Source organism: Haliotis asinina, chromosome 2 (genome assembly GCF_037392515.1).
Source record: "Haliotis asinina isolate JCU_RB_2024 chromosome 2, JCU_Hal_asi_v2, whole genome shotgun sequence".
Classification (NCBI taxonomy): Eukaryota; Metazoa; Mollusca; class Gastropoda; order Lepetellida; family Haliotidae; genus Haliotis; species Haliotis asinina.
In genome coordinates, this window is record NC_090281.1 from 16,064,950 (window position 1) to 16,092,210 (window position 27,261).

A 27,261-nucleotide genomic window follows, 5' to 3' on the forward strand; every position below is an offset into this window, starting at 1 on the left:
CATGACCAGCAAATGTCCCGAGACACCGGCTTACTTGACTTTCAGTCAGAAGATGTAAATATTCATGAACAACATGTAATGTTTAAGGTCGCGATCATATAGCCAGGCGGTTAGAGTGTTAGGTCTCCTCGATCTGGGTTCGATACTCCATGTACTAACATGTGCGTGATGCCTTTCTGGGTGTACCCTGTGAAGGTATTGCTGCCACAGGCGGATCCCCAAGCCCCATTTTATCCTGAAAGTTTATTAAATAACATTGAAACTCTCGTGGAAACGGATGAAAATGAAGAGCACACCTTCTGTCTCAAAATAGTGCACTCCCCTTTCTCAAAAAAACTGCATCCACCCCCATCTGCGTTACTCCACTGCCCCAATCAGTTGCAGCTTCAGTGGCAGTTTGCCAGTATATCTCTCCAAAAACTGAAGTACTTGAATAATAATAATAATAATAAACACAGACCGATCAAAGTATACTTACGTAAACACATGTAGACGTAATTACTTAGCGAGTGAGTTTAGTTTCACGCCGCACTCAGCAATATTCCAGCCACATGGCGGCGGTCTGTAAATAATCGAATCTGGACCAGATAGTCGTAAATTACTCAGACTCTTGACACTGGGTTAAAAGTTTGGAGTTTGCTCGTTGCATAAAGCACGGTGCGCGTTTGTAGCGCGATGTGCAATGCACGCAGGCTTTATAAACAATTTACATAAAATTCGACGTTGTTTAAAGCATATTCGTATCACAGCTGTTACTCCATTTAAATAGGAAGCTCCGTGAAGACAAAAAAGGGGCGTGGCAAGATTCAGTGTCTTGCTGCTGACTCACGTGCTAAAAAACCATGACAACAAAAAATCAAAGGCAATCAAAACAGAAATGTATATACTGACGTCACGACATGCAAAATCACGTTTTGTACATATTGCGGAGTGTGTGCATTCGCTTACACAGTTTATGATGTTACATAGTAAACAGTGACAAGACAAAGATTCACAAACACGAGCCTTAACATTGTCGGATAAGTAAAACGTATCTCGGCTGATATTTCAGAAGGGGTTTTGTCACTTCTATCGGAACCACTGATCAGAGTGAATACCCTCTGTCGACATCCTGCATTGGAGATTCTGGCTAGCTATTCTCGAAACGTTCGCAACCCTACGAACTTCTTAAGCCCATTCTTAACACATAGACTACGATGATCAAAGTTAAGAATTCTTAGGGCTAAGAACGTTTCGAGAGTAAGGGTAATGATTTGTAGTAGTGTTTGTCCTTACCCTGCCAAAACTGCGGGGTCGAAGGACCAAAACCCATAAAAGGTTGTGGGTTCGGATCTGAACGTATAGGCCTAATATTTTAATGTGAAAATAATACTCCTATTTATTGGGTATGAAAAACCTGTCGGTCATGAGGACCTGCAGAAAGCAAAATCTATGAGTCCGTGAGGTTTTCAGTCGTCTTTTCGGGTCTAAGGAGTGAGTGAGTGAGTGAGTTAAGTATTACGCCGCTTTTAGCAGTATTCCAGCAATATCACGGCGGGGAACACCAGAAAATGGGCTTCACACATTGTACCCATGTGGGGAATCGCACCCGGGTCTTCGGCGTGACGAGCGAACGCTTTAACCACTAGGCTACCCCACCGCCCCTCGGGTCTAAGGACCGACGTTAAATCGAACGCTGTTTAGAGGGATTTTCAAAACGTCTAAACACTACACTAAATCTCTCTAAATAAGCTGAATTAAGTCAAAATGAGTTGAATTTTGTGCTAAGATACTCATTAATGTACCTCCATTCATTTACAACCTCCCAAACATGGGAAAAGATGTATTTGGAGTAAAAGGAAATATTCTCGCCTATGGGCCAGCGTGTTTTTCGCCCAAGGGCGAGATCAAAATGAGTTGAAATTTGTATCATGATACTTGTAAACATACTTTCATTCATTTACAACCTCCGAAACATTCATTCTGGACGAAATTAAGCACTCTTGTCCATGTACGAGCAAGTATAGATTTCAGTTTTCGAAAAAAAGAAATTTCATTTTTTCATCCTTATCACATATTCATAACAGCTGCATGTGCGGAGAGTTTCTGGACTATTGTGAGTCCAGAATTAAATTGTGACGTGTTTACTTGGAATAGACTATACTTGAAGAAATATTCAAAGACCTGCACTGAATCCACGCCGATGGGTATATATGTTCTCCCTTCCTCTGCATGCCCTGAAGGACAGGAAAAGGGTTGAGCGATTAACTCGTATCGGACCCGCCAGCGGCAAAACATGTTTAAGGGAGATAACTCTCATCAAAATAACGTAACGTCAGAGGGAGCTGATTCAAACTCAAAATGGCCCCGGTACAACCAACTGGATATGGTAAAGTACAATGCTTGCACGCATAAATTGTGCAGAGGTCCTCGTACTTTAACTATATTTGTTCAGAGCAAAAGTGTACTTTATTACACTATACATATTATATTGTTACATTTATAAACAATAAGTCTGTTATAAAGATGCATTACATGTTTGCTTTGTGAGAGTTCCGATGCTGTTGAACTGTTCAGTGTTCATGATGGTGTTTCAAAGTAACAGGACATTGGGTCCTGTTAGTTTCAGATGTCGTCTGACTCACTGAAAATTCACAGGACCAACAGAATTAAGTTAAACAAACATTTTAGATTTAACACGTCTTGTAATTGGCATTGAAATTATTAACGTTATAACATTATATGATAACAAACATAAGATTTATAAACAGCAAACAAGTGTCACATGCCACAAATAACAACTTGTCTCAAAGACATTGTGAAATATTCAGTCAGCCACTGAGGCTGGCGGGTTGGTGATTTCTGTCTGACCACTGGCGAATCTGCCAGATTTGTCAGAGGGTCAGACACTATGCGTGAACACTGCTGTTATTACTGTAAACCAGCCTGGGACGGTCAATCTATTATTCCTGTCATGTAGGGTATGTACTTTATCTTCAGTAAACATTAATAATTGCTTTCTCACAGTACCACCCATGTAAGCGTGTTTTCTTGAAATTGTAATCGTGGGTGAAAAAGGAATTGATCAAAACTGAAAGTTAAACATCTGCTGCTTACGGTATGTAAGTAGTCAGTGCACGGTTGGCTTTAGGATGTCTGTACTCTGTGATGAGAGAAATCATTTGGATCCTGTAAAAAATTCAGGACATGAAGGTTTTATCAGCTTACACAATAACTGCAAAATGGAGGCCTCGGCAGTGTTTGGTGGTGCCATCTTCACAGTTATAATGCCAAACAAGCATTTGTGAAAACGACACAATCATGAAAATGGAAGAATAATTTACAAATGTTATCTGTAATATGTATATAGCCAGTGGTGGGTACATTATAACGAAGTACAACTCCCATAGTTGGGACTAAATATATTCATTTGCTCACCCAATATTAAGTCCAATCCATTTGAATGTTGGTACATGTATTTGGTTAAGGAGTATTTACTATATGGTGTGCTTGGAATATGCAGTGTTAATTGGGTACTTGCAAGTGGTACCATTTTAACTTACAAATTCATTAATCCTTGGATGCATGGTTGTCTCTAATTAACATGCAATACACCTGACTGAATGATTACACCTTCTTAACTAGACAACCAACAGGAGTGCAAGTAGTCAAGATCTAGAAGCTTCAAAGTGTTTGCACTAGGTACATTTGGCAGTAACAAATAAGTAAACACTGCTAGAAATATATTGTATACGAATTACTTGCTAATTCTTCATTTGGTAAATGGTATAACTGTTAATAGAAGAATAAAAAAAAGTCGAACATCGGAACAACTGATGACACAATGTACACCATCAAACAAGAATCCCAAGCGATTATCTGAAGCAAACACCATCCCACTCCATTCTGTCACCTGTCAACTGACCTGATAAATGCATGAATCTAATATCAGCTTACAACCCCTTAAGTCAAAGTATCTCGCCCCTGGTCGCTGTCATCTGCACCCAGATTTGCTCCTAAGTTAGCGGCCATGCTTACAACTGTGGTTACGGCAGCTCGTAAATGATTATACAGTCTCTCACCTCCGATAACAAACTCATCGCTCTTTGCAGACTTCGGTCTGGAACTCATCTCTATAGCATGAACTTGTGCCGACGATGACATAAGTTGTGCTGTATCGCTCTCGATGACGGTGTTCCTGTTCCGCGGGGATGTTGCGTCGCTAACGTTGCTGATGTCTTCGAGTTCAGGACTAACGCGGTTCGACATGAATGAAGTTTACTAAATGTGTGATGTACACACACCGGTCGATACAAAGCCGTGATGGTCTGCAGCCATACACTCCTATCTAGAATGGATTCGACCATTAATGTCAATCCAATAATCAGGAATCACCTTGTTGCGACTGCAAATAACCTGAGTGGATGGCTGCATTCGTTGACAGCGTTATATTTACTTTTTATATTCTGCTCTGTTGTTAAACATTGTGATTGCGAAACGTTGACACATATGTGTGATATATGTGCACTCAGATAATCAAAACAGTATATTAGGTATTTGTAGTTGTATATTTACACTTCCTTTCCAGACAATATGAGGTCATGTGACGTCATGTGGAAATATCCCATGCTAACTATATCTCAGGGTCACGTGCTTGTTATCGCCTCGTGACGTCAAAACGGGGGTCGTATCAGCAGCTATTGGTGCGTTTGTTGTGTTAATCAAACACAATTATCTTCTATTTGCGTCCATGTTTTGACTGCAATTTCCATTCCGGGCACACCATTTGTCAGCCACACTGCGTGTCAGTAATCTCGTGTCAGTGTGTGGCTAACATATCGAAATCGACACGGAATTTCTCCAAGTGCATTGAGCAACAACTAGCGGGTCACACACTCGTGACACAGTCGACTGTTCCATAAATTGTAAGCGACTCGTTTGAGAGCGGACATAGTATTTCTACTGTCTGAACACTCGAGAAGAAAATAATGGCTTCAAATAAAGGGGATGGAGGTTTTCAACGCGTCGGTCCTGACGGTAAGTCGTTCTGACGAAACATTCACGAATCTGTTCCATACTTTAATAGGCTTGGTTTGCGATGGATGTTTCCAACCTGTAGCCATTGGATCAACATAGCTTAAGTTGGGCGTGACAAGCGAGCGCACCATGCAGGTGAACAGAAACGAAGTGTTGGTGTTTTTTAGGGAGTATACATGTCAGTTTGATGATATTTGACAGAGCAAACACATCTCCAGATGCATTGCATATTGTCAAAAATGATCTAGAGGAGTGTAACCTTTGAAACCACGGCCGATATGACCGACAACAGATACCTGTTTGACTGGGTTACACGGGTATCTCCATATGTGAGCCTTGTCATCAGTACCCGTTTGTTTATCGGATGTAACACTGTCGTTGAACCGCATGTGACCAGTAAAGAAGACGGGGAACAAAGCATGACTTGAATATTTTGTGTCACTGCCAATGAATTGCTACTGCATACTCTGTTTGAAGTAACTTGACCAGCGTGGTATACGATGATAGTCATCCTCCATGTTCAAAACCAGTTTTCTCTTCTAGAGATCATGCTTGGCACTATGTTTCCATTATACAAATTGAAAGGAGTTCGGCTTTTTTTTAGTTCAGTCAGTCGTTTAGTCAGAGAAGTGATAGAATTGGGAAGAGAGCACAAGTTACACAAGCATGTTGAAGTATAAGTATCTTTCTTGGACTCACAGATTATATAATACAAAGTTAGTTGGCGAGAAGACGCAATTTCTTTTTTATTCTTGAATGTAGGACAAGTCCTTGATAACAGCCTCCAAGCTATTAGGTGACATGTTAAGTTTATGTACAAAGAGTCTTAGCAAAAGCTTAATCCTAATATTCAGTTATCTTTCTCAAACTATGATTGTAAGGAACAGTACACACACAACTTTTATTCTGTGAAATTTCTATTTCCATAGGAACTTGTAACACACAAAAGGTGTCATCAAGGTTTCACTGTCACTGACATGGTCCAACGCTATATACCTTAATGCCAAGTTTTTTTTGTGCTACAAGCCCTTGTAACTGTTTGTTTAACCTTACATGCAGCAATATTAGTTCTTTTTTATCTTCTTGGAGAGGCTTTTTAGAACTTGGGAAGTACAATATTGTACATGCTTTGTGGATTACAACTTCTTTTATTTGTGAGTGTGACATTTCAATACAGATGCTTGTACGGTTGTCAAGCAGGAATATGGTAGCAATATTCCTCTCATGTGACAGTCTTTGTTACACCCCTTGGGCACAAGTGGTTTTAATTAAAGCACCATCCAACATCCACTCTGGAATTGTTTTTTGGGGAAACTGGTTCATGCTAAGATGATTTCTTTGCACACATCATACTGCTGTAGTTTTGAGCATTAGTACTAACCCTACAGTGCTATGAACACAAGCAAGCTTTTATTTCATAACATATTAAGTGAAAAGTATATTGAGGGAATAGATTACAATCATGACATTTCATAAATCTTGTTCATATTGATACAACAATATGTAACTTTTTTGTACATAGGTCAGCTGAGAGATGAGCACAAAAATCCCCTCTATAAATTTTGTTAGCAAAACATGCTCAGGGCATCTTAGAAGTTTGCCCAAAACTTTATTCGCATGGGCATAACATGCATACAGTTATTTCATACATATGACCTGTGGATGACTCTTTCTTAGTAAATGAGATGTAAAACTGGGTAATATATAATACTGCAAGAAAATCAACAAGGAAGCTCAAGCTCTTGATATTGATGTGTTTAAAACCTCTCGCAGAATGAACTTACCTTTATTACCAACAGAAACTTTTAACATGTTAAATGATCATAATGATGGGCTATAAGAAGTCATTTGGGTACACAGTTTGCCAAAGGGCACTGAAGGAGTGTAAACTTGCATTTTTTTGCTGTTTAGGATCCAGACTGGTTTACCCCGATTAATTGCCTGTAACTCTCAGAACTATACTATTGCTCAGTGACTCAAGGTTTAACCAGAGTTAACAATTATGCAGTCTACATTCAGTCTGTAACTTAGCCACTAATTTGGTGACCAAATTTAGTGTAAAGGTTTGTCAATAAGGGCAGTTCAAACCAACACTAGAATGTGAGATAAGTTCTGGCTTCTACAGATTGTTAAATATATTGATCTGTTCTCAAATTTCTCTCAAAAAACTCTCATTGAACTTGGATAATATTCATGCTGTTTCAGGCCCTACTCATTCACAATAATTGAAGGAAGAAATAATTTGCTTGTCTGTAAACTTCACTCTTATCCTTCGTCATTTCAAGGTGATGTGCCATATCTGTTTTATCTAATCATGCTGGGCAAAGTGAATCACCTTCCCATGCTCCCATCACTTGCTTTTTATGAGTAACAGGCCATCAGCAAGTGTGTAGTGGTGGACTGTGCAGTCATGGAAGATAGTGCAATTTCCCCACGTGATTTTCATCATGAAGCTCGTTTTGGGATGCTCCACTTACTCACGCATGTGCTCTCACGTGCACTCACCATGTTCAATGCCTGTGTATGATATAGTTTACATATAAAGCTTGGGTTTATTGTGTGTCATCATACCCTGATGGCAGGAATAATTGCTCGTATTGCCAATCACCAGAAGTGGTTTTCAACAGCCTATGCTTGTCATAAAAGATGAGAAAATGATAGGATGGTCAGGCTCACTGATTACATTACACATGCCATAGTATCCCAATTGCTTAGATCGATGATCATGCTGTTGATCACTGGATTGTCGTCCATACAAAGTTATTTATTGACTGCCGCCATATAGCTGAAACATTGCTGAGTGTTGCATAAAACAACAAACCAAACAACCAATCACCAGACTGTCAGGTCAGCCATCATGTAGTTAGAATTTGGCTAAATACATCATTAAACAACGCACATGAAACCCAGTTTGCAAACAACATGGTGGGCAACAATTAATGTACATTGTATTAGGCAAATACTTTGATTCAAATGTCTGTGTTTGGAAAGCTACTGTAAACTTATGAAGGCAATTTACAATATGTTTTTTGGGTTTTTTTTCTGTTTTGCTCTTTTTGGCATAGCCACAAGTATAGGTTGCAGCTATAAATTAGGTCTGGTTGAGAAATCAGAGACAGATCACTCTTTATTTAATGCTAGTGGCCAAACAAATCGTCAGTTACATGTACATTTATTTTTCATCTACTTGAAATGCCTGTATAATACTCTCTACAAAGTTTCAGCTTGTAGTTTTGATTTGTATGTGACTGATGTATGGTGAATTTCTCAAGGAAATTAAGCTTTCAGAAACACCTGCATTTAAGTTTGGCATTCTCAGTATGCGTTTCATCTCTGAACAGTTAATGAAACAAAAACTTTCATCAACACTGGGATAATTTCCTACCTGGCCCGTGCACAGCTTTTTCATGAGGATATTGAATATCTGTTGGAAGACAGCATCTAGAGCATTTTTTGTCAAAATCTACAAAAATCATTTCATGGGTTTTTTTATTCAAGCACGCTGAGAGACATGTTTTTTTGTATTCTGTTATTGAGTTGTTGTCACACAATGAGGCAAGTGACGTCAATTGGCCTTCTTGGTGAATAGAGGTAAAAAACAAGTCTGACAGATTAAAATCTCAAGTGACGTTTTCATGCTTATTTGCTGTATACTTCCTCAATTTTGCAGACTTTGCTGATTTGATGTACATGTTGTGAGGTCAGTCATTGCAGTGATGATGTTCTTGTGTTTGCTTTATTTAGTCACTTCCATCATTGTTCCAGAATAAGTTTTTGTGATCTTCAAAAAACCCAGACAACCCGACATTGTTGCTGATAATATCATTTTGAGACACAGTTTTATGGTCTTGTAATGCAACATGAATATTGATGACTTGTGTAAAACATTACATGTACAATGATTTTTGAATGAATCTAAAAGCAGCTGCATGACCAATGGGGACAGTTGGGTAGTCTAGTGGTTAAAGCATTTGCTTGTCATGCTGAAGACCCGGGTTCAGTTCCCCACAAGGGTACAATTTGTGAAGCGCATTTCTGTTATGTCACTCCATGATATTGCTGGACTATTGCTAAAAGCAGCATAAACCTAAACTCACTCACTCGCAGAATGTCTTATGACCCTGTAAACTGAAATATCTTGACATGTGTGATGAAGGGATTGTTACTGTGAATTCATTTTTGTATCACGCACCATCACAACAGAATGATGGCTGAATAATCACATTATTAAACTTGTATGCCTCTTATCTAGTCAATGTTAATAGTTCTTCACATGTTATGTGCAAATGTAATGCTAACATTTCACAGCTGTGTTCACTGTGAGAGGTAGCTAGATTAGATGCAGCCAACACCTGCTCTACTGCAAGCTCCACTGCCTATGCCAGCTTCACTTAACATTTTATGTACAGTCTTATATGCATTATTTATGAATAAATATTTTTTTATTATGTATGTAGATGTTGTAATGTAGCAATGTTTTGTTTTTTACTTTGGTTAAGCATTGGGCTATTGTGTATCCTAAATTTCACTTTGAGTTTAAAATGATAAAATACATCTGTGAAGTTAACCAGGGGCAGGATAAATATTTTCCTACCAGTAGTAGCTGGCCACACTAGGTAGATTCAGAGTAGGATGAGCATGTGGTGTCTGAAATGAACATATTTTACAAAAGTAAGTTTCTAAATTATGCTCATAATGTATCATTTCAGAAACTGTGGTAATCTAGACATGCCTCATAGACTCTTAGTCTTCATAGGTTGCTTTTCATATTGCATGTTAACTGCCGTATCATCTCCCGGTTGGTGATGTATCTGTGTGCACCCTCACCCCACTTAAGATGGCAGTGATGATGGACCTATTTATCTCATCAAGGAGAGGCATGGACATTGACAAGAGTGTAGAGTCTCTCTGGTCGATAATATACAGTACGTTAGGCTTATATAGTGATAAGCTAGTGTTCATTTATTGTTGGGGTCAGTGGAGAAGCCTAGTGATCTTGGTGTTAGCTTGTCACACCGTAAATCTGGGTTCAAGTCCCTACATGGTTAATATCCTGGTGTCCCCTTCCATGATATTGCTGGAAGCGGCGTAAAACTAAATTCACTTACTATTAGGAGGCAGGATTGTTCAAAATTGTTTTTATAAACTTGAAACTGCAACTGTCCAACTTTCATAATTTCTACGGTAATGAAAGACATAATCAACACCTGAACGTAGAAGTGTAATCTTCTTTAAGCAATTTTATACAGTAGGTAGTATTTGTTTCTGTACGTCAAGCACCTCAAGTTCAACAAGTACCTAAATATGCATAATCACAGGCTTTTGACCTCCAGATTTCACCAGGCACCAACTCTATGCTTTGCACTGCATTACCCAAGATGCTTGTTCTACTATTCAGAATGCATTCACTTCTGCTAAGAAAAGAGTTTGTTTGATGAAGGCCTGGAGGTATAAAGCTTGAGATTATGAGGAAGTTTGTGGATGGTAACTGTATTGGATAATGCCAGGTCTGCAGCTTGGCTTGGAAGGTAGTGTGTACTGAAGAGTGGGAAACTGACTTGAGTTAGCTTGCAGGATCAGATGGCCAGGCTTACTGACTTGATTGACACTTGTAATTATGTCCCAACTGCATAGACATATGCTCATGATGTTGATCCCTGCATTGGCTGCTCTGTGCTCAATTATTTACAGCATGGAAAGGTGGAATATTGCAGAGTGCAGTGTTAAACTACAACAGCAAACAAACAAATCTTAAACTGGTGGTTTTATGTATTGAACATAAGGAATCTGGCTGAGTTCAATATAAAGTCTTCATGGCACTCCCTTCTTTAACATGGCTTGTACTGAAGATAAGGAAACTGCCTACAATTAGTAGGTATGGGCTATGTTTGATGTAAACAAATGTAAAATGTGACCTTATGTATTTATAACAGAGATAATTACATGGAAAATGCTGAATCATATACATACATGTACACATATACTCTTGGTTGCCGTGCCATGCATAAATGATCCATTGCTTTTAGCTGCAAGTATGAATGTTTGTGTGAAATGTATGACCTAACTGCATACCACAAACACTGTAATTATAATGTACATTACTACATACTTGAACTGATTGTGTTTGTAGATTGTTCTGGTTGTGTTTCTAGATTTGTCAGCATCACAATTAATTGTGTTAGCCAAGTGATACAGTTTTGTCACACTAAGCATTCAGTTCCCCGCATGGGCACAATGTTTCACTCACTCACTTACTCACTCACTCATCTGGTTAGCAGCAGTGATACATTAAACTCTTGACTCAAATTAATAAGATTTTCATATAAATCAGTGTTCCTTGTATCCTTTATAAAGCCTAGTCCCCTATGTATTTGCGCCATGGCAGTTCAAGCTATATTCATTCTTGTCTATATCTGTGTACTAGGTTTTCCATCAAGTTTAAACATCCTTGACAATTTTAGATTTCTTCATCATGTTGTATTGATCTGAATGTAATGAGTACATATTCAGGACAAATCCATCATGGAATTTTATCTGGCTATGCCTAAGGCCAGTAATGATGATACCTTTAAAGTATGTCACCGACTATTTAGACATTCTGAGTTTGTGATACTCAGTCACACATCTACAACAGAAGCCATTACAAATATCTGACTGGAATTTGAAAACAGTAAAATCTCAACTCAGGTTTTGATGTGTATTACCAATGTCTAATTTTACTGGAAAGGTCCAAAGTAAAGAGTCACAGCTTAAACATTTGAATTCCTTAGATAGAGACTAGCACAATGAAATCTTCAAGAGCTTGGAGATGTACAAGTGACACACATATAGTCTGGTTCATAATTATTGAGAATTTTTCTTCTTACTTTGAGCTATCCTAACACCTCAACTGATTCACTGATACTTAAAACTAAGTAATGGTATAAGGGAGGTAACTCATCTTGGCCTACTGAGTATAGTACAATTAGAGTTACCTCCCCTGAATTTGTAGCAGACGTCATTTTCCTCAGCACTGTCAACAATGTCTGCTGAAGATAAAAGAAGGTTGATTTTTGAGTTGTGTAATCAAGGAATTGATGATGTAAATACATTGGCAGAGAGAACAGGAACTCCTCTTTCTACTGTGTATAGGATTAGGAAGAAGTTTAAAGAGGGAAAGGATTTGGGGCACCAGAAAGGAGCAGGGAGACCCAGAAAATTGGACTTCTCAGATCGCGTCCGGCTGGGAATTTTAGCGTCTAAAAAGCAAAGGGCAAGCATCTCCAACATCAGGTATGAAATGATAGAAAGGGGATCAACAGTTGTATCAAAATCTACAGTTAGAAGAAATTTGATTGATCTTGGATGGGAGAAAAAGACTGGAATTCCTTCTCCTCTCATGAAACAAGAACATAAAGACAGGCGTGTTGAGTGGTGTTTGGCACATGAAAACTTTGACTGGGAAAATGTGATTTTTACTGATGAAAGCTCAATATGGGTATATCCCAATAATGTGAAAATATGGACAAAGTCTGCGTCAGCACCGTTGTATCGACGACCTAAATACAGCCCAAAGTTTCATGTATGGGGAGGGATATCCTTATTAGGAACGACCCCGCTGTGTGTGTTTGAGGGAAATCTGACAAGTCAACGCTACACTAACATATTAGATAATTTTCTCCTTCCAAGTGCACATGTGTTTTATGGAAATGACTGGATTTTGCAGCAAGATAATGATCCTAAACACACCGCAAAACATGCCAAGCAGTGGTTTCAGGAGAAAAATGTGACTGCATTACCATTTCCTGCATATAGTCCTGACTTAAATCCCATTGAGAACATTTGGGGGATGATGAAGGAATGTGTGAATCAAAAGGGGTTGACAAAAATTGAAGACATGAAGAGAGAAGTGGTCCGATACTGGGACAGCATAACTCACGAGACACTAACCTCTCTGATAGGAAGTATGCAAACCCGTCTTAGACTGTGCCGTGAAGCTCAAGGAGACTTGATAAAATATTAAATTGTTACCTACACAACATGAAAAGGTCAGTTCACTTTCACAATACATTCAATTTTATCTGATTTGTTCTCGTTTAATAATATGAAATGCTTTAGCTATTCTCAATAATTTTGAACCATACTGTATAATGCATTTGGTTTTGTAGGGAATGGGGATAGGTTTGTGGTTAAAGCCTTTGCAGGGAAAAGGTACAAGTTTGATTTCAAACCTGAGTACAAAATTGTGTAATGCCCATTTCTGGTGTTCCGTGATGTTGCTTGAATATTGCTAAACGTGGCATAATACCACATTCACTCGACTATGTAACCTCATCGATTTCACCTCACCGGACCTCCCCTAACCTCACCTAAAAGCAGGAATACCGTAATGTTTAGGACACACTATTTGACAGTAGCATCTGCAAGATAGTATTTATCGAAAAAATTATCATATATAAATACGTGGGTGAGTTGTTACCTTTGTGTGAATGTTGATACCTGCCGAAAATATTCATACCAAGAGCATTTTTAAGGGATGGGAATGACTAGAGCTATAGAGAATACTACATAAGGTCTTATTACATACAAATTATACGTAACAAAGTTCCAATGGTATCTGACCGAGGAAGGTCACAAGTTTCATATAATTTGTACGTAACGTGACCGAGTGGGGTATTTTATATATTACCCATGTTTTACATGCATTAAACTGACAAAATAGCATATCTTTGTTGTTTTTATTGTTTCAACCTGAAATGTTCTACTTTTGTATGCTTTTAACATAACATCAGTATGTCTGCCCCCTTGGCAGCCGACGTCATGATGCAGGTCAGCCTCCCACAGTACACTAATCCCTAGCATCCCGTTTTTCGTTTGCAGTAATTTGACTCACAAACAGCGACACGGCAATGTTCAGTGTTTACATTCCCACAATGCATATGAGTTGTAGAATGAATGAATTCACATGTCCGGTATGATTGGAAAGGTAGTTCCATCACAACATAATGTAATTGAGAGGTCATGGGTTATCCAATCAAATCATTAGAATCTCAGGTGAAGTCGTTATGACACAGATGAGTGAGATATGACACTCATGTCACGCATGAGATTAGTATGCAACTATTCATATGTTGACCACATGGGTAGTAATATGTTTTTATCAGATATCAGATATTTTTTACTCAAATATGTCCAAGATACTGTCTTTACATGCAGATTAACATGTTTAATCTGTGTGATTAGCAGAAGAGAAGCAAAAGCGAAAGATTGCTTATTATTTTGGATGAGAGTGATTAGTTTGTTTGCCTAGACAGTTTCAGTTTTCGCAGGTCAAGCTGGATCAGTTGCCATTTTTGTCTTGTATGAAACAGCTGGTTCACTCTAGTATCACCGATAAATTTGAAAGAAGCATTGGTAATAGTCTAGTGATCTTTAAATCATTCAAAACAGTTTTGTGAAGATTCGATGTAATTCAAGTCAGCATGAATGCAGTGATCATAGAAGGGGGTTGAGAGTGCTGTATTGTTGGATACTGTTTGATGTTTAATGCAACCTTTAAACATGTTCATTGATCACACCATGTGGGTTAGCTTAGTTGATTTAATGCATCTGCTCATCATGCTAAAACCTGGGTTTGATTCCCTACATTGCCACAATGTGTGGAGCCCATTTTCTGGTGTCATCTGCCTCGATATTGCTGAAATATTTCTGGAATCAGGGTAAAACTAAACTCACTCAATACGTAGAAATGTTTATCATGTAGTCTTGTTGAAAAATGATGCCAGGATGTTGTGATAGTTAAATGAGAAATGGCCACACTATCTGGCTACCATAACATGCAGCAAACCATCAGAATTGGTCTCTTGTAACTCGACTAACACTAACAGGATCGAGTGGTCAGGCTTGCTGACTTGGTTGTCACATCTCTTTTTTATACCAGATCGATGCTCGTGCTTGTAATCCCTGGATTGTCAGATCCGCCTTTGATTATTTACAGGCTACCACCATGTAGCTGGAATATTGGTCAATGTGGCGTTAAACACTAACCATCAAACAAGTCGCTTAGAAACAATTTTAAGCTTGAATTTCAGTTGAGCTTAAATTTCATGATCATAGCGACTAATTGGGACAGCATTTTTCTAAGCAACGGTTTATTTCTAAATGATGTTGTATTTATTGTTGTATAATACACTTTCTTTTTCATAGTTCCCAAGACTTCAGTATTAAGAATGTGTATTACGTTTGAGAAGTAAGTGTTAATCCTTTTACCAAGCCATGTGCTCGGCCATAGACTGGAATGGTAAACCTTTTCTACTGATACTTAAAAAAATTATTCAGTAGATTGTTCAGATTATGGCATCACAATTTCTATCAATATTACATTTGTAGAAAACAGACAATAAAACTGGAGAGCTTCACAAAGTTTATGCGTATTATTAACAGATAAATATATTGAATCAATGTTAAACAAGTCACACACAGTAGTTGGCATTCAAACATGTTTCAGAAACAGGATGTTGTTTAACCAGATTGTGACCAGAAGCTTTTCAGATCATCTGGTCCAAACTTGATTGTTTACAGATTGCCACCATATAGTTGAAATGATGTTGAGTGTGGCGATAAACAACAAACCATTCTATCAACTGAAAGGTTTTCTATTTTATCTTTTTTATGCCGTGTGTGTTTACACTTTGACTTTGAGTTGTTTGCACAAGCTGTGTATATATATGAGATGATGTGAATTAATTGCTGTAGTGTAAAATAAGTTTGCCAGGTTACCTGAAATATATGGAAAGGAAGTTAATAGTGAATGTATGATTGCTTTTAGTTGAAGCGATTGAGTCAGTTCAACAGAACTGAATGTATAAGTATCCTGATTGTGTTGACGTCTCAGCAAGTGCTCTGTTATGGCTCACGTTGGGAAAGTTCAAGGTCACTTCTCTGTAGTTCACAGGTTGTAATATGTTCCATTTGGATACAACAACCAACTAACCAACTACTTATAAGATTCTACCCCATTTTGATGGCCAGGCCAAGTTGACAACCCCATTCTGCCCAGTCAGTCATCCTGAACAAACTACACTGGTGCGTGACTTCTCATTGTCCCCTGATGGTTATATTTATGACTTTGTGTCATATCACCTTGGATACATGAGCCTTGTTCAAGGGTCAAATACAGGTGTTACCTTGCGCTGAGGTGCTCCAAGGGCTCTACTACACCACTTTCACTTCCTAGATGTTCAAAGCTCCACATCACTTCATGCAGAACCTGGCATATTTTGTCTCTATCTATTTGTAAAAAACAAACCTGTATGTGCCACAGGCCATTAACTGACATCCTACTCAAGGCCTAGATTTTCGAAGCTCCATATGAGTAGATATAGTTGTAAGTTAATGTGCAGCTCTTACTGCCATCTTAACGTGTGGAGAGCTTGAAAATCTAGGCCATGAATCATAGACCATACCCATTAGTATAGGAATATGCAGACAGATTATTGTCAATATGGCATTAGAATGTCAGATGCATGCATGAACACTCACTCACTGGTGCAGACTGATCGAAGTCAGGTTGCATTGGGAAGGGTTGGGTTGGAGAGCTTCAAGGTTCATTGGGGCAATAGTGATCAATTAGACACGAGTCACAAACACAATAGCAGCTTGATCTGTTTTTGCTAGATTAAGCCAATGAAGTGAAAACAAGCCACATGACAGACATACATCGTGTCTAGTACCATTCAGCCTTGAACCATTCCTGACCCTTCTACATGCTTTTTGAATGATTCTACAATCAGTTCCTGATTCCCTCCCTCCCTCCACCCATAGTAATAGGCAGAAATCCTACACTGGTGTTGAAAGCCCTTGTCATTAATCAGTGTGTTTGTGAGTGTTTCAGTCAATACAGATGTATCAAGTGGCTATTGTCGTACATGAAACATGTGACCCGTGAAAGTCCCGGGGTAGAATAGGCCTTCAGCAAACCATGCTTGACATAATAGGCATCTATGCTTGTCAGGTTCGCAGACTTGGTTGACACGTCATCTGTTCCCAACTGTGCAGATTGATGCTCATGTTGTTGATCACTGGATTGTCTGGTGCAGACTTGATTATTTACAGACCACTGCCATATGGCTGGAATATTGCTGAGTGTGGCATAAAACTAAACTCACTCACTCATGAAAAAGGTCTCCATTTTCCATAGGTTCTGAACCTCCTGTTTGTTCTGAATGAAGTTTGCTGTTTAATGCTGCTGTCAGCAATATTCCAGTTTTCTCCATACAATCCAGTGCTAACCAGCATGAGCATTGATCTATGCAGTTGGGATACAATGGCAAGTGCCAACCAAGTCAGCGAGCCTGACCACCCAGTCCTGTTAATTGTCTTTTGTGACAAGCATGGGTTGTTGAAGACCAATTTGAACCAGGTCTTGATAGATGTTTCTATCAAAATTATGTATTGTAAGAAACTAAGTATTAGTCATGCAAGTTTTGGTTGCAAAGCCAGAACATCTTAAAACTAGCTGTACCTGTCCATGGAGAATGCTCTTGTGTTTTACAGGTAAGATCTACAGGTGTATGTGCAAAAAGAATTCTTTAGTGAACTGGTAATTTCACTAGTTCACATTTTAACAACTCAAATGATCTTCTAAAGTCAAAGAGCTGATCCTAACATGTTTGTACTGCTGAGTCTCTGATAAGTCAGTGATAGCAAGTCCACTGGGAATATAATTCCATGAGGTCCTAAAGTGAGTGAAGAATGAGAACTTGTTGATGTCAAGTGTTGAATAACTATTTTATGGTGAAAAGTCCTGTAGAATAAGTGAAGGAAGAGAAATCTGTAATGAAGAGTACATTGGCAATTCCATACAGATGAGTGGAGGACATATCAGTGATGACAAGTCATAAGGATGAGTGAAGGACAGCAAGTCCTTGACGCCAAATCTTCAAGGATAAGTGAAGGACAAATCAGTGATGACAAGTCCTCAAGTATAACTGAAGGACAGCAAGTCTATGATGACAAGTCCTCAAAGATAAGTGAAGGACAGCAAGGCTGTGATGACAAGTCCAAAGATAAGTGAAGGACAGCAAGCCTGTGATGACAAGTCCAAAGATAAGTGAAGGACAGCAAGCCTGTGATGACAAGTCCAAAGATAAGTGAAGGACAGCAAGCCTGTGATGACAAGTCCTCAAAGATAAGTGAAGGACAGCAAGCCTGTGATGACAAGTCCTCAAAGATAGGTGAAGGACAGGAAGCCAGTGATGACAAGTCCTCAAAGATAAGTGAAGGAGAGGAAGTATGTGATGACAGTCCTCAAGGATAAGTGAAGGACAGCAAGGCTGTGATGACAGTCCTCAAAGATAAGTGAAGGAGAGGAAGTATGTGATGACAGTCCTCAAAGATAAGTGAAGGACAGCAAGCCTGTGATGACAAGTCCTCAAACATAAGTGAAGGACAGGAAGTCTGTGATGACAGTCCTCAAGGATAAGTGAAGGACAGCAAGCCTGTGATGACAGTCCTCAAGGATAAGTGAAGGACAGCACGTCAATAAGGACAAGTTAATAGAAGCAAGTCTATGATGACTAGCCCATAATAATAAGTCAGTGAAGCATGATCACCCTAGGTGAATAACTATATGACAAATATAGGATGACAGGTATATGAGCCCCACATGAAAGAATTTAGTAGTAAAATCCTGAGACACTATCAATGTCTATAAATGCAGTGTTTTCACATTTTTATGGGATTACACATTGGTTGACAGATTGTCATCAGAATATCCCAAGGTATTGTTTCATTTTGGTAATGATTTACACATTGTAAACATTCTACTCTTCTGCGCTGGTAACCTATGGACAATAATTCATTTGTAATTGGCACTTGTTCTAGTCAGTTGTCATGGAAATGTGTACAGTGTGTGACTAGAATTTCATAGACTTATTGTAGTAAGACTGTGATGTGCCTGGAATTACAGCACTCTCATATAATTCAGTACTGTTGACATCCTTCTCTCATCTCCGATATACAGAGTCATCATCTGTGGCAGCAGTAGTGTGTAACAACCGATATTGCCCTAATGCTTGCCATCTGATATCACCCTAGGGGATGAATTTCATGTTAAATCACCCCAAGGAATGTATATCATCTTACATTACTCTGAATCCACTAACCGTCCTTGTCATGAGTTTCCTGACCAACAGGCCAGGGTCATCTGTGTGTTGACTTGACAAGCATTGATAGGAACTATTTTGGTTACATTATCTGTTCAGAAGGTCCGGCTAAATAGGTTGTGCAATATCATATCAAAGGACTGTAATGTCCATTTGATGGCCAAAATGGCTTCCAGACATGGACAGTAGCTTACTTCTGAGTATGATAATGTGTTGAGTAGATTAATGCATAATACTTGAATATATATATTATTACTTTGATGGTAACAAATAAACCCATTTCAATGTAAAAGGAGTATGTGAGTTTCGAAGTAACCTTTGTCTCAGTATTATTCGTTACACTCCTGTACTGAATCTAACATACCCTGGTAGGAGGTCACATCAGGTAACCATTGACCGTCCAGTCAAATGCGAGATGGCCCATTGGATTAACTAATCAGACAAGAGCTGCAAAGGATACACTCCCCCACTAGACTTGTGAAAATCTTGAAGACCTAGTTGATTAATTTACCTGGATTCTACTTTACATTAGTATTAAAATAAAACTGCAGACCATCATGATTTGACTAATTGTTGATTCCCTGTGCTTCTCTAATGGTGGGGATTACTTCTTTGCTTTACTTTGCTTCAATTTTCAAATTGAATAATACAAATAACAATGTAGAGATGTGTTCAGTTACTGGCATAATTTTTTCTGTTGAAGTTTAATCTTTTCAAAGAATTGTTAGCTCTCCATTGAGGATTTAACAAATGGTAGACTTCTGGGCACTTTGCATTGTTTAATTAAATTACCCAACTCTGTCATTCTGTATGTAAACATGGTCATATATTCTAGTCCCGCAGAATATTATTTTCCTCTTCAGTGTGGTGACTGTCGATGAGAAATCAATGCCACGGACAGCTTGTTATTGATTGGTTGAAAGAGTTCTCTCCAAGGAATGCAACCAATCATTTCTCAAAGATTCTACACTTATTACATTGTGTGTTTTGCTGTTCTTTGTGTGCATTGTATTTCAGCTGATCAATCGACGAATATATCTTTTTCGACCATTTCACTGTTTGATGCTGCCGATTGACGCGGGTGCTTGTTGACTTAGAGGTGGAAGTAAATGTCCATAATTGTAAAGCTTTCACCTCAAGAGGTTTATTCAGCATTGTCGATAGCACTGAAAACATTGTTAGTGGCAGCCCTAGAAGCGCAGCTCGCTGGAACACCATGTATTGTCATATATTGACTACACAGCCTGCAGTGCATAATGCATAAAAGTAGTGGTGAGATGTCCCAAGAGATTCCATGTTATTAGTGCTACTTCACATTGGATAATGACAAACATCTTCAATACATCAGATACGTGTCAAAGAATATAGTTTAGCACAACTTACCAATGTTACAATATGTTACATTGTTGTCTTTTTAATAGAGGTCGGTAGGATTGAAAAGGTGATTTTTTAATGAACATTATGAAACAGAAGTAGTTAGATTGTTGATGAAATAAACAATCGTATCAAAGAATGTTTTTAACGCTGCTGTTACCAATGTTACATAATGTTTCAGTGGTGAGTGTTTTAATAGAGGCCGGCAGAACTGGGGATTTTTAATGAATGTTCTGGAAGAGTACAAGTTCATTTGATAAACGCGATTCTTCACTTTTAGTTATTGTTTGAAATGATAAAATTTCTAAAACCGTATATGTTTGCTGATCTAAAATGGTAAAGGAACCATGCATTAACAATGCATCATGGAATCTGTGGTTTCATCGAGCAAAATATTTTTAGAATAGAACAGAATTACTAATCTGTATGTAGGGTTGTCAAAAAGTAATATCAATAATGTGGAAATACATATATATTTTTATCACCATGATTGAGGTGCCAGAATTTTAATGCTTTTACAGGCTATGAATAATTCACTCATCACATGCAGTATCAGTTATTTGGGTACTATCACTCAGTTCATGGTACAAACTCCTGTGACAACTATTCTGTGATTTGATATGTTTGGGATTTGCACAAGTGGCTGATGTTGCAGAGTGGAGTATCTTGATAAATATTGCAGTACATCATGGTGCATCAAGCTTAACTCAGTATCTTGTACAAATGTAAAGCTTACTAAAGATATTTAACTACTGTAAATCATGAAATTTTTGTGAGCATGATATTTTTGCAAAAATTGCGACTGATTTGAGCTCACAAAAATATCATGACGCAATTTGCTGGTAGAATGCAATGAAAAATCAGCAAACAACCTGTCCTATCTTCACTTTATTATTCACCACCTCATATAATTAACAATAGATGTAGACAATACATATTTTAAGCAATGACAAGAACGCGAAGAATGACTAATTACTAGCCTTACTCGTACACACGTGTCACATGTCAAACAATAGATACCTGAACAAAAGTCACTCAATCAGTACGTCCGATAGTCCAGACAGGCGCCAACAATGCAACACACATTTCTTAGAGGCTGTTTGAAAGGCCGAGACCATCCAGCGGGCGTGGATAGGTTTCATGACACTTATTTGGAGATCAACAGCTTTGCCGACACTGACTAAACTGGTCCTTCATCAGTGCCAATTTATTAGAGTCATTCCATTTAATTTAATCCCTTTGAACTGTTTTAAGCTTATATGGCCTATGAAGCAAGAGTTGTTTTTTAGGAAAACATCACTGATTGCATACATGCGGAAGTACTCCACTGAACTAAACTAAGTTTTGAGAATTAGGCAAGTCACAAAAATATTGTGACGCAAAAACATCTGTTGGTCGCCACTTGCAATAATATCATGACGCAGAAATTTTGTGATTTACAGTATCTGGCAGATGCCTCCAAACAGTCTATATAATATTTGCGTTTTTTCCAAACATATACCTTTTTTACACAACTGATACCTTAAGGTCAGTTTTATTCAGTGTGATACAAGTGATTTCTTACAAAATATATATCACAAACATAATTTCATGGGGCACTTAGGTCCGAAATACCCTAATAACGTATGTAGTGCAGCGCGGGCGAGCTGTCGAAAGTGCCAAGGTAATAATCCAGCGAGCTTGGAGGTGCCGGGATCGAGCCAACCTGTGACCGGGCCGAAAAAACCTTGGAGTCAATTTTGTGTGAAGACTCTCTCAGTGTTGTCAAAACCCCTAGTGTGCAGTACACAACCCTGTGCACTTAAAAGAACCCACGAATCCATTGGTAGATGACCAGATGGTGGCCACACGAATACGTACAAACACCTAGTTGCGGGTACAGCAACGTGCAGTAAACATGAACAAAGTACCGTGACTATGTGTCCCATTCCACCCAGCTGTGAATGGGTACCTCATAAGGATGGGAAAGCCACAATAACTCGGTGCACCTGGTAAGGCTGCAAGAGTTGTATGATCCCCAGGGAGTTGAGATTGAAAATATGATGTGCCATTGTTATGGACATCCAATGATTGAAGGGGAAAAAGCGCCCTTGAGCAGTTGAACTAACTGGATATCGGTGCTATACAAATATCTAGTTGTATTACTTGTATTAGTGTCAGATCTTTAGGAAATATATGAACAGGAAGATCACCAAACTTATAGACAACTATGAATTACATTTGATAGATGGACTGAGGTTAACACACTCTAACACATTCTGTGAATCTAGCATTAACAACGCCAGAAATGGGCTGTTTACACGAAAGAAATCAAACCCATGTCCCTCTCTCTCTCACTCTCTCTCTTTCTCTTTCTTTCTCTTTCCCTCCTTCCCTCTCTCTCTCTCTCTCTCTCTCTCTATATATATATATATGTTAGACATACGAAGGTATTAATGTGCATACATGATATGCTTGAAATCTTATATTTTCATTGTACATCATTGATTTTTAGGTGTACGTTATGCCTATATGCCCCTTATCTGTAGCCCTGCTCACATAAAGCCTCGTTATGGAAGTCAGGAAATCTGACTTAAGTCAAGGAAAATGGATATTCATGAGAGAAAAATAGCATCATTGTGGATCGACTGTTTTTGTTTGTCAAAGAAAAGTAACAGGTGTTTTAAATCATTGTTCATGTTAATTCTATGTTCTTGGTCTATATGTATGTGTAGAGTGACACGATAATCACTTAATGTATTGTTTATTTAGTATGGTCAACCATCGAAATAGACATCTGCCAGGGAATAGTCATGGAATAATAAACTCATGCCACTGAGGCCATGGCTGTATATTCAGTGATAAATTTAGTATTTTCCTTGTGCTCAAGTAGGAAATTGGTCTGCTCTTCTGTTAGCTTGGTTAGCTCGAGACTTGGTTTTCAATTGCATTCTTCCAAGTGACGGTTTCTACTCAGATGAGGTGGTATTGCAAACACAAAGAAGTAACTGCGTCACAACTGAAAAAGATCATGCAGCAACATAATGTGATGTTCTCACATATTCAGGTCAATCCTCCTTTGGGATTTTACAAGGAATACATGCAGTGAGGTGATGGTGATACACAATAAAATCTACATGGTGCCATTTTGCAAAACAGCTCAGATTATTCGGTAATACTGCTGTTCTATAAATAGCCCTGTTCAAAGACGTATTTATTAGATTGCAGCAGGATCCGTCAGACTCCCTGTGATAAATCCTTATCATTGCGAGATTACTCCTGGTGCGTTTTTCACCGTGCAGAGATGGAAACAGAATAGATGGACACCAAAACTTTTGATCAGAAAATGTGATTCATGCCTCTGCTAGAGGTCATGTTGAAATGGAGCATTAATTGATGCGGATTCCAGCTATGAATACAACCGGGGAGTAAGTCCCCTCTTAACCAAAGGCTACTAATGGCAGAAGAGGAGATGGCAGGGATGTAATGCTTTGACTAAATGCTGTGAAGTCTCCTGCATGTGGGACTCCTGATACTTCTGTAACATCTTTACAGCTCGCTGAATCTTCCAAATAAACCTTGCTCAACATTTAACAAGCAGAGAATCACAGCTCACTGTCTCCTGGACCATAGCAATTCAGAGTTTGACAACATACAGGACATAATGGTAGATAGTCAGTCACACTGTCCCAGAATCACATTATTTGGACTCTCCCACAAAGACATCTCTGCAGTGCTAAAGCCTTAAATGAATCAAGTCTTGATTTCCACAGGTTTTGAATATCCAGTCACACTTCCTTTTCTAAATTTGTAAGATTTTTTTTCTCAGTCCAGATTACATATATTCAGCGATGAGGGCTTGTCTTAGTGGTAGGCACCATTCAGGTTTTGACATAGTGACAGTTGAGTAGCCTTTACCAGTAATTATCACACATAAAACACCTCAAACAAGTCTTTTGTGATTTTTCAGTAATCAGATTTAGAGAATGTCAGCAAGCAATATTTTCCTTATTTTGATTTTCCCTCGTGGAGGAAGTCCCAAGAAAATGTTTGTTACATCTCTGTCATTCAGTGTCTACTAAATCTTTTTTTGTATTTATATTCAGTTCAAATACTTGTCAACATGTTGTAATGCAAGAAAGGAATAGTTACTTCTGTCATGCAAGGTGGAAATGTTGCTCTACTGGTTTTAAATGAGCAAGAAATGAAAGAGGTTAGAGAACTGATGTTGTGCTGGTCAGAAGATATTTTACTGTAACTTTGCTGAAGAATTGCATGAGAATTTAGATAATTATTTTTACAGTTAAACAATTCATACATCAATTATTGTGTGTGTGTATGTGTGTGAAAATTGAGAAACGTTGAACTCAAGGTCTACTCAAGACAAAATACCAAAACCAGTCAATGGGTTGTTTATTCAAGGTGTAATGGCCAAGCAGACTTCCTACTCCTGCTCAGTCTGGATTATATAGCAATGTCTTTATAGCATTGTAACTACTTTGTCTGTCCCACACTTAGGTCCAAAATTCGAAATAATGAGAGTCCAAGATACAGGGCTTTTTCATTATGACGACAAAGAATCATTTTATCTGGATCGTAAGTTCAATGTGGTTTATACATCAGTCTTAGACAGAGTCCAAGTTGGACAGAGTGCAGTTTACATCAGATATCACTGTGTTACATAAAAGATTGGTGCATGTCAGTGTGTTAAGGTCAATATGGTTATATTTTGCCTGTTGAAGCGTTTGCTGAGGGTAAATGCAGTAAATGAGAAAAGCCATTATTTAGTGCAGTGTATATACCATGGGTTGTTATGTCTATTTATTCTATGATTCACTGTTCACTTCTACTTACAGTTAACAGTTAACAGTTCTAAAGAGGAGTTTGATCTCATTACAATCTGTTAACAAGAAAGTTAGGGATGATTCATGACAACTTTATTATTTGCAGGATGAACTTTGTTTCTCTTTTGGTGGGAATACTATATATAGGGCCATTCTATGGTTTTGATTAATGTGATATAGCCTAATGGTGTATGTGTTTGGTTGTTCCATGGGGAACCTGATTTGATTCCCCTGGGTTCAGTCTGTAGACCTATAGCTTGGGACAAATGTCATGGTAAGGTTTTACCTCGACTCACAAGCATGGTTGGTCCCTTATTAGTTTTAAGGGTCTTTGCAGGCATTATGAGGGTCTTGTGAAATATCACTGTAGAGAACTGTATGTTTGGATAATTTCTTTAAAGCCAGTGGAATTAATTATTGGTCATGTGGACTAGTGGATGAAATAATGCACATAGCTATTCTGAAGGAAACCGTCAAACTCATAGTAAAGTCATTGATGCATTGTGGGTACAATGAATAGTAAGTGTCGCTTTCGATTCTTTGTCATTAGTATAATTGATAAAATTTGCATAGAAGTGACAACAGCCACAACCTGCACAGACATGGGACAGGTGCCATTTAGATGTTGCTGAGTTTCCCATCAATTCTACTTGTGCAAAGTAGTCCCATATAGAATTAGGGTACTAATATGTAGATCCATTACCTGTCCACAGGTATATAGGCTGTATACTCATGACATTTACTGGTGTCTGGGACATTAGGGAAAGTATGACGCTCAAGAGGAGGTGTCGAGTTGGTGTAATGTGTAAGTAGGAGATGCGCCCGTGCATGGGCACTGGAGTGCTATTGTGATAGTCCAGAAAATGTGTGACACTTATGCAGGAGTCTGTTGCGCATCTACCTTTTTCTTCTACATTAGTGGTGGCTGAGCAGGGCAGTTAAAACCTCCCATCATCATGCTGTAGACCCCGGCTAGTTTCCCCTCATGGGAACAATGTGTGAAGCCCATATCTGTTGTCCCTGCTGTGATATTGCTGGATTATTGCTAAAAGTGTTGTCAAATCCAACTTAATCACTGTTCCACCACACGTCATGGATTGTTTTTACATTGTGTGAAGTGTGATGTCGAAAGAATCCCTCTAATGTTTTACAGTGAAGTCATCTTCCACATTATCTATTCCATTGACTATCGAGCATGGGTTTTCTTAAAAGGTTCCAATACATGATATGTTACTAACATACAGAAACAAGTCATCAGTGATCAAATAATCAAGAATTAAAACATGTATGCTCTTTGTGAACATAGAGGAGCAGGCAATTTCTCAAATTCTAAATTCTATGACTGTCACAGGCCCTCTGTCATTATGGATGTATGTTGTAATGTTAGTTTGTGGAATGCATCCCATGAATGTGATACTGTCAGCTAAGATAGGCTTAACTACTCTGCACAGGAGCATCTGTTGTCCAGTGACACACATTTGAATACTCCATGATAATAAGCTTCCACTGTGTTTGTTTCTTTGTTGTCTTATTAAATGTCTCTCAAAAATCGGAACCAAACAATCCAGTGGTCGATAGCATAAGAATCTGTACAGTTGGGAGACGATGACATGTCAACCAAGTCCATAAGCCTGTCCATCTGATTCTGTTGGTCACCTAATGTGACAAGCATGGGTTACTGAACATAATTCTAAACCAGATCTTTGTGGATGTGCCCACGGTGGACTGACTCAATCTGTCTCATTAAGATGAAGGACTTCAGGAGTTTGAGTGTCTGCTATATACTGTCACCATTTTTAATAACTAACATACTCCATAAATATGAGTATGCTGGCCAATAACAACATCTTGAAGACTTTTCAGCTTTGTACCTGTGGTCTTGGTTTGACATGACCGTCTCCATT

General features: G+C 38.5%; 2 protein-coding genes across 3 annotated transcripts in view; one reads left to right on the forward strand and one right to left on the reverse strand.

Moving 5' to 3' along the window:
- LOC137273313 (band 7 protein AGAP004871-like) overlaps positions 1-4,248 on the reverse strand; it is a 101,723-nt gene extending 97,475 nt beyond the window's left edge. Inside the window, exon 1 of the mRNA XM_067805883.1 lies at positions 4,062-4,248. Within this exon, the coding sequence (XP_067661984.1) occupies positions 4,062-4,248 (187 nt within the window). The remainder of the gene's footprint in view (positions 1-4,061) is intronic.
- Positions 4,249-4,567: 319 nt separating this feature from the next.
- LOC137273314 (mechanosensory protein 2-like) overlaps positions 4,568-27,261 on the forward strand; it is a 66,377-nt gene continuing 43,683 nt past the window's right edge. The window contains exon 1 of one of the 2 annotated variants that reach the window (XM_067805886.1): positions 4,568-5,016. In XM_067805886.1, coding sequence (XP_067661987.1) covers positions 4,968-5,016 — 49 coding nt within the window. In that variant the 5' untranslated portion in view covers positions 4,568-4,967. The remainder of the gene's footprint in view (positions 5,017-27,261) is intronic. The other variant, XM_067805885.1, reaches the window with a different exon arrangement.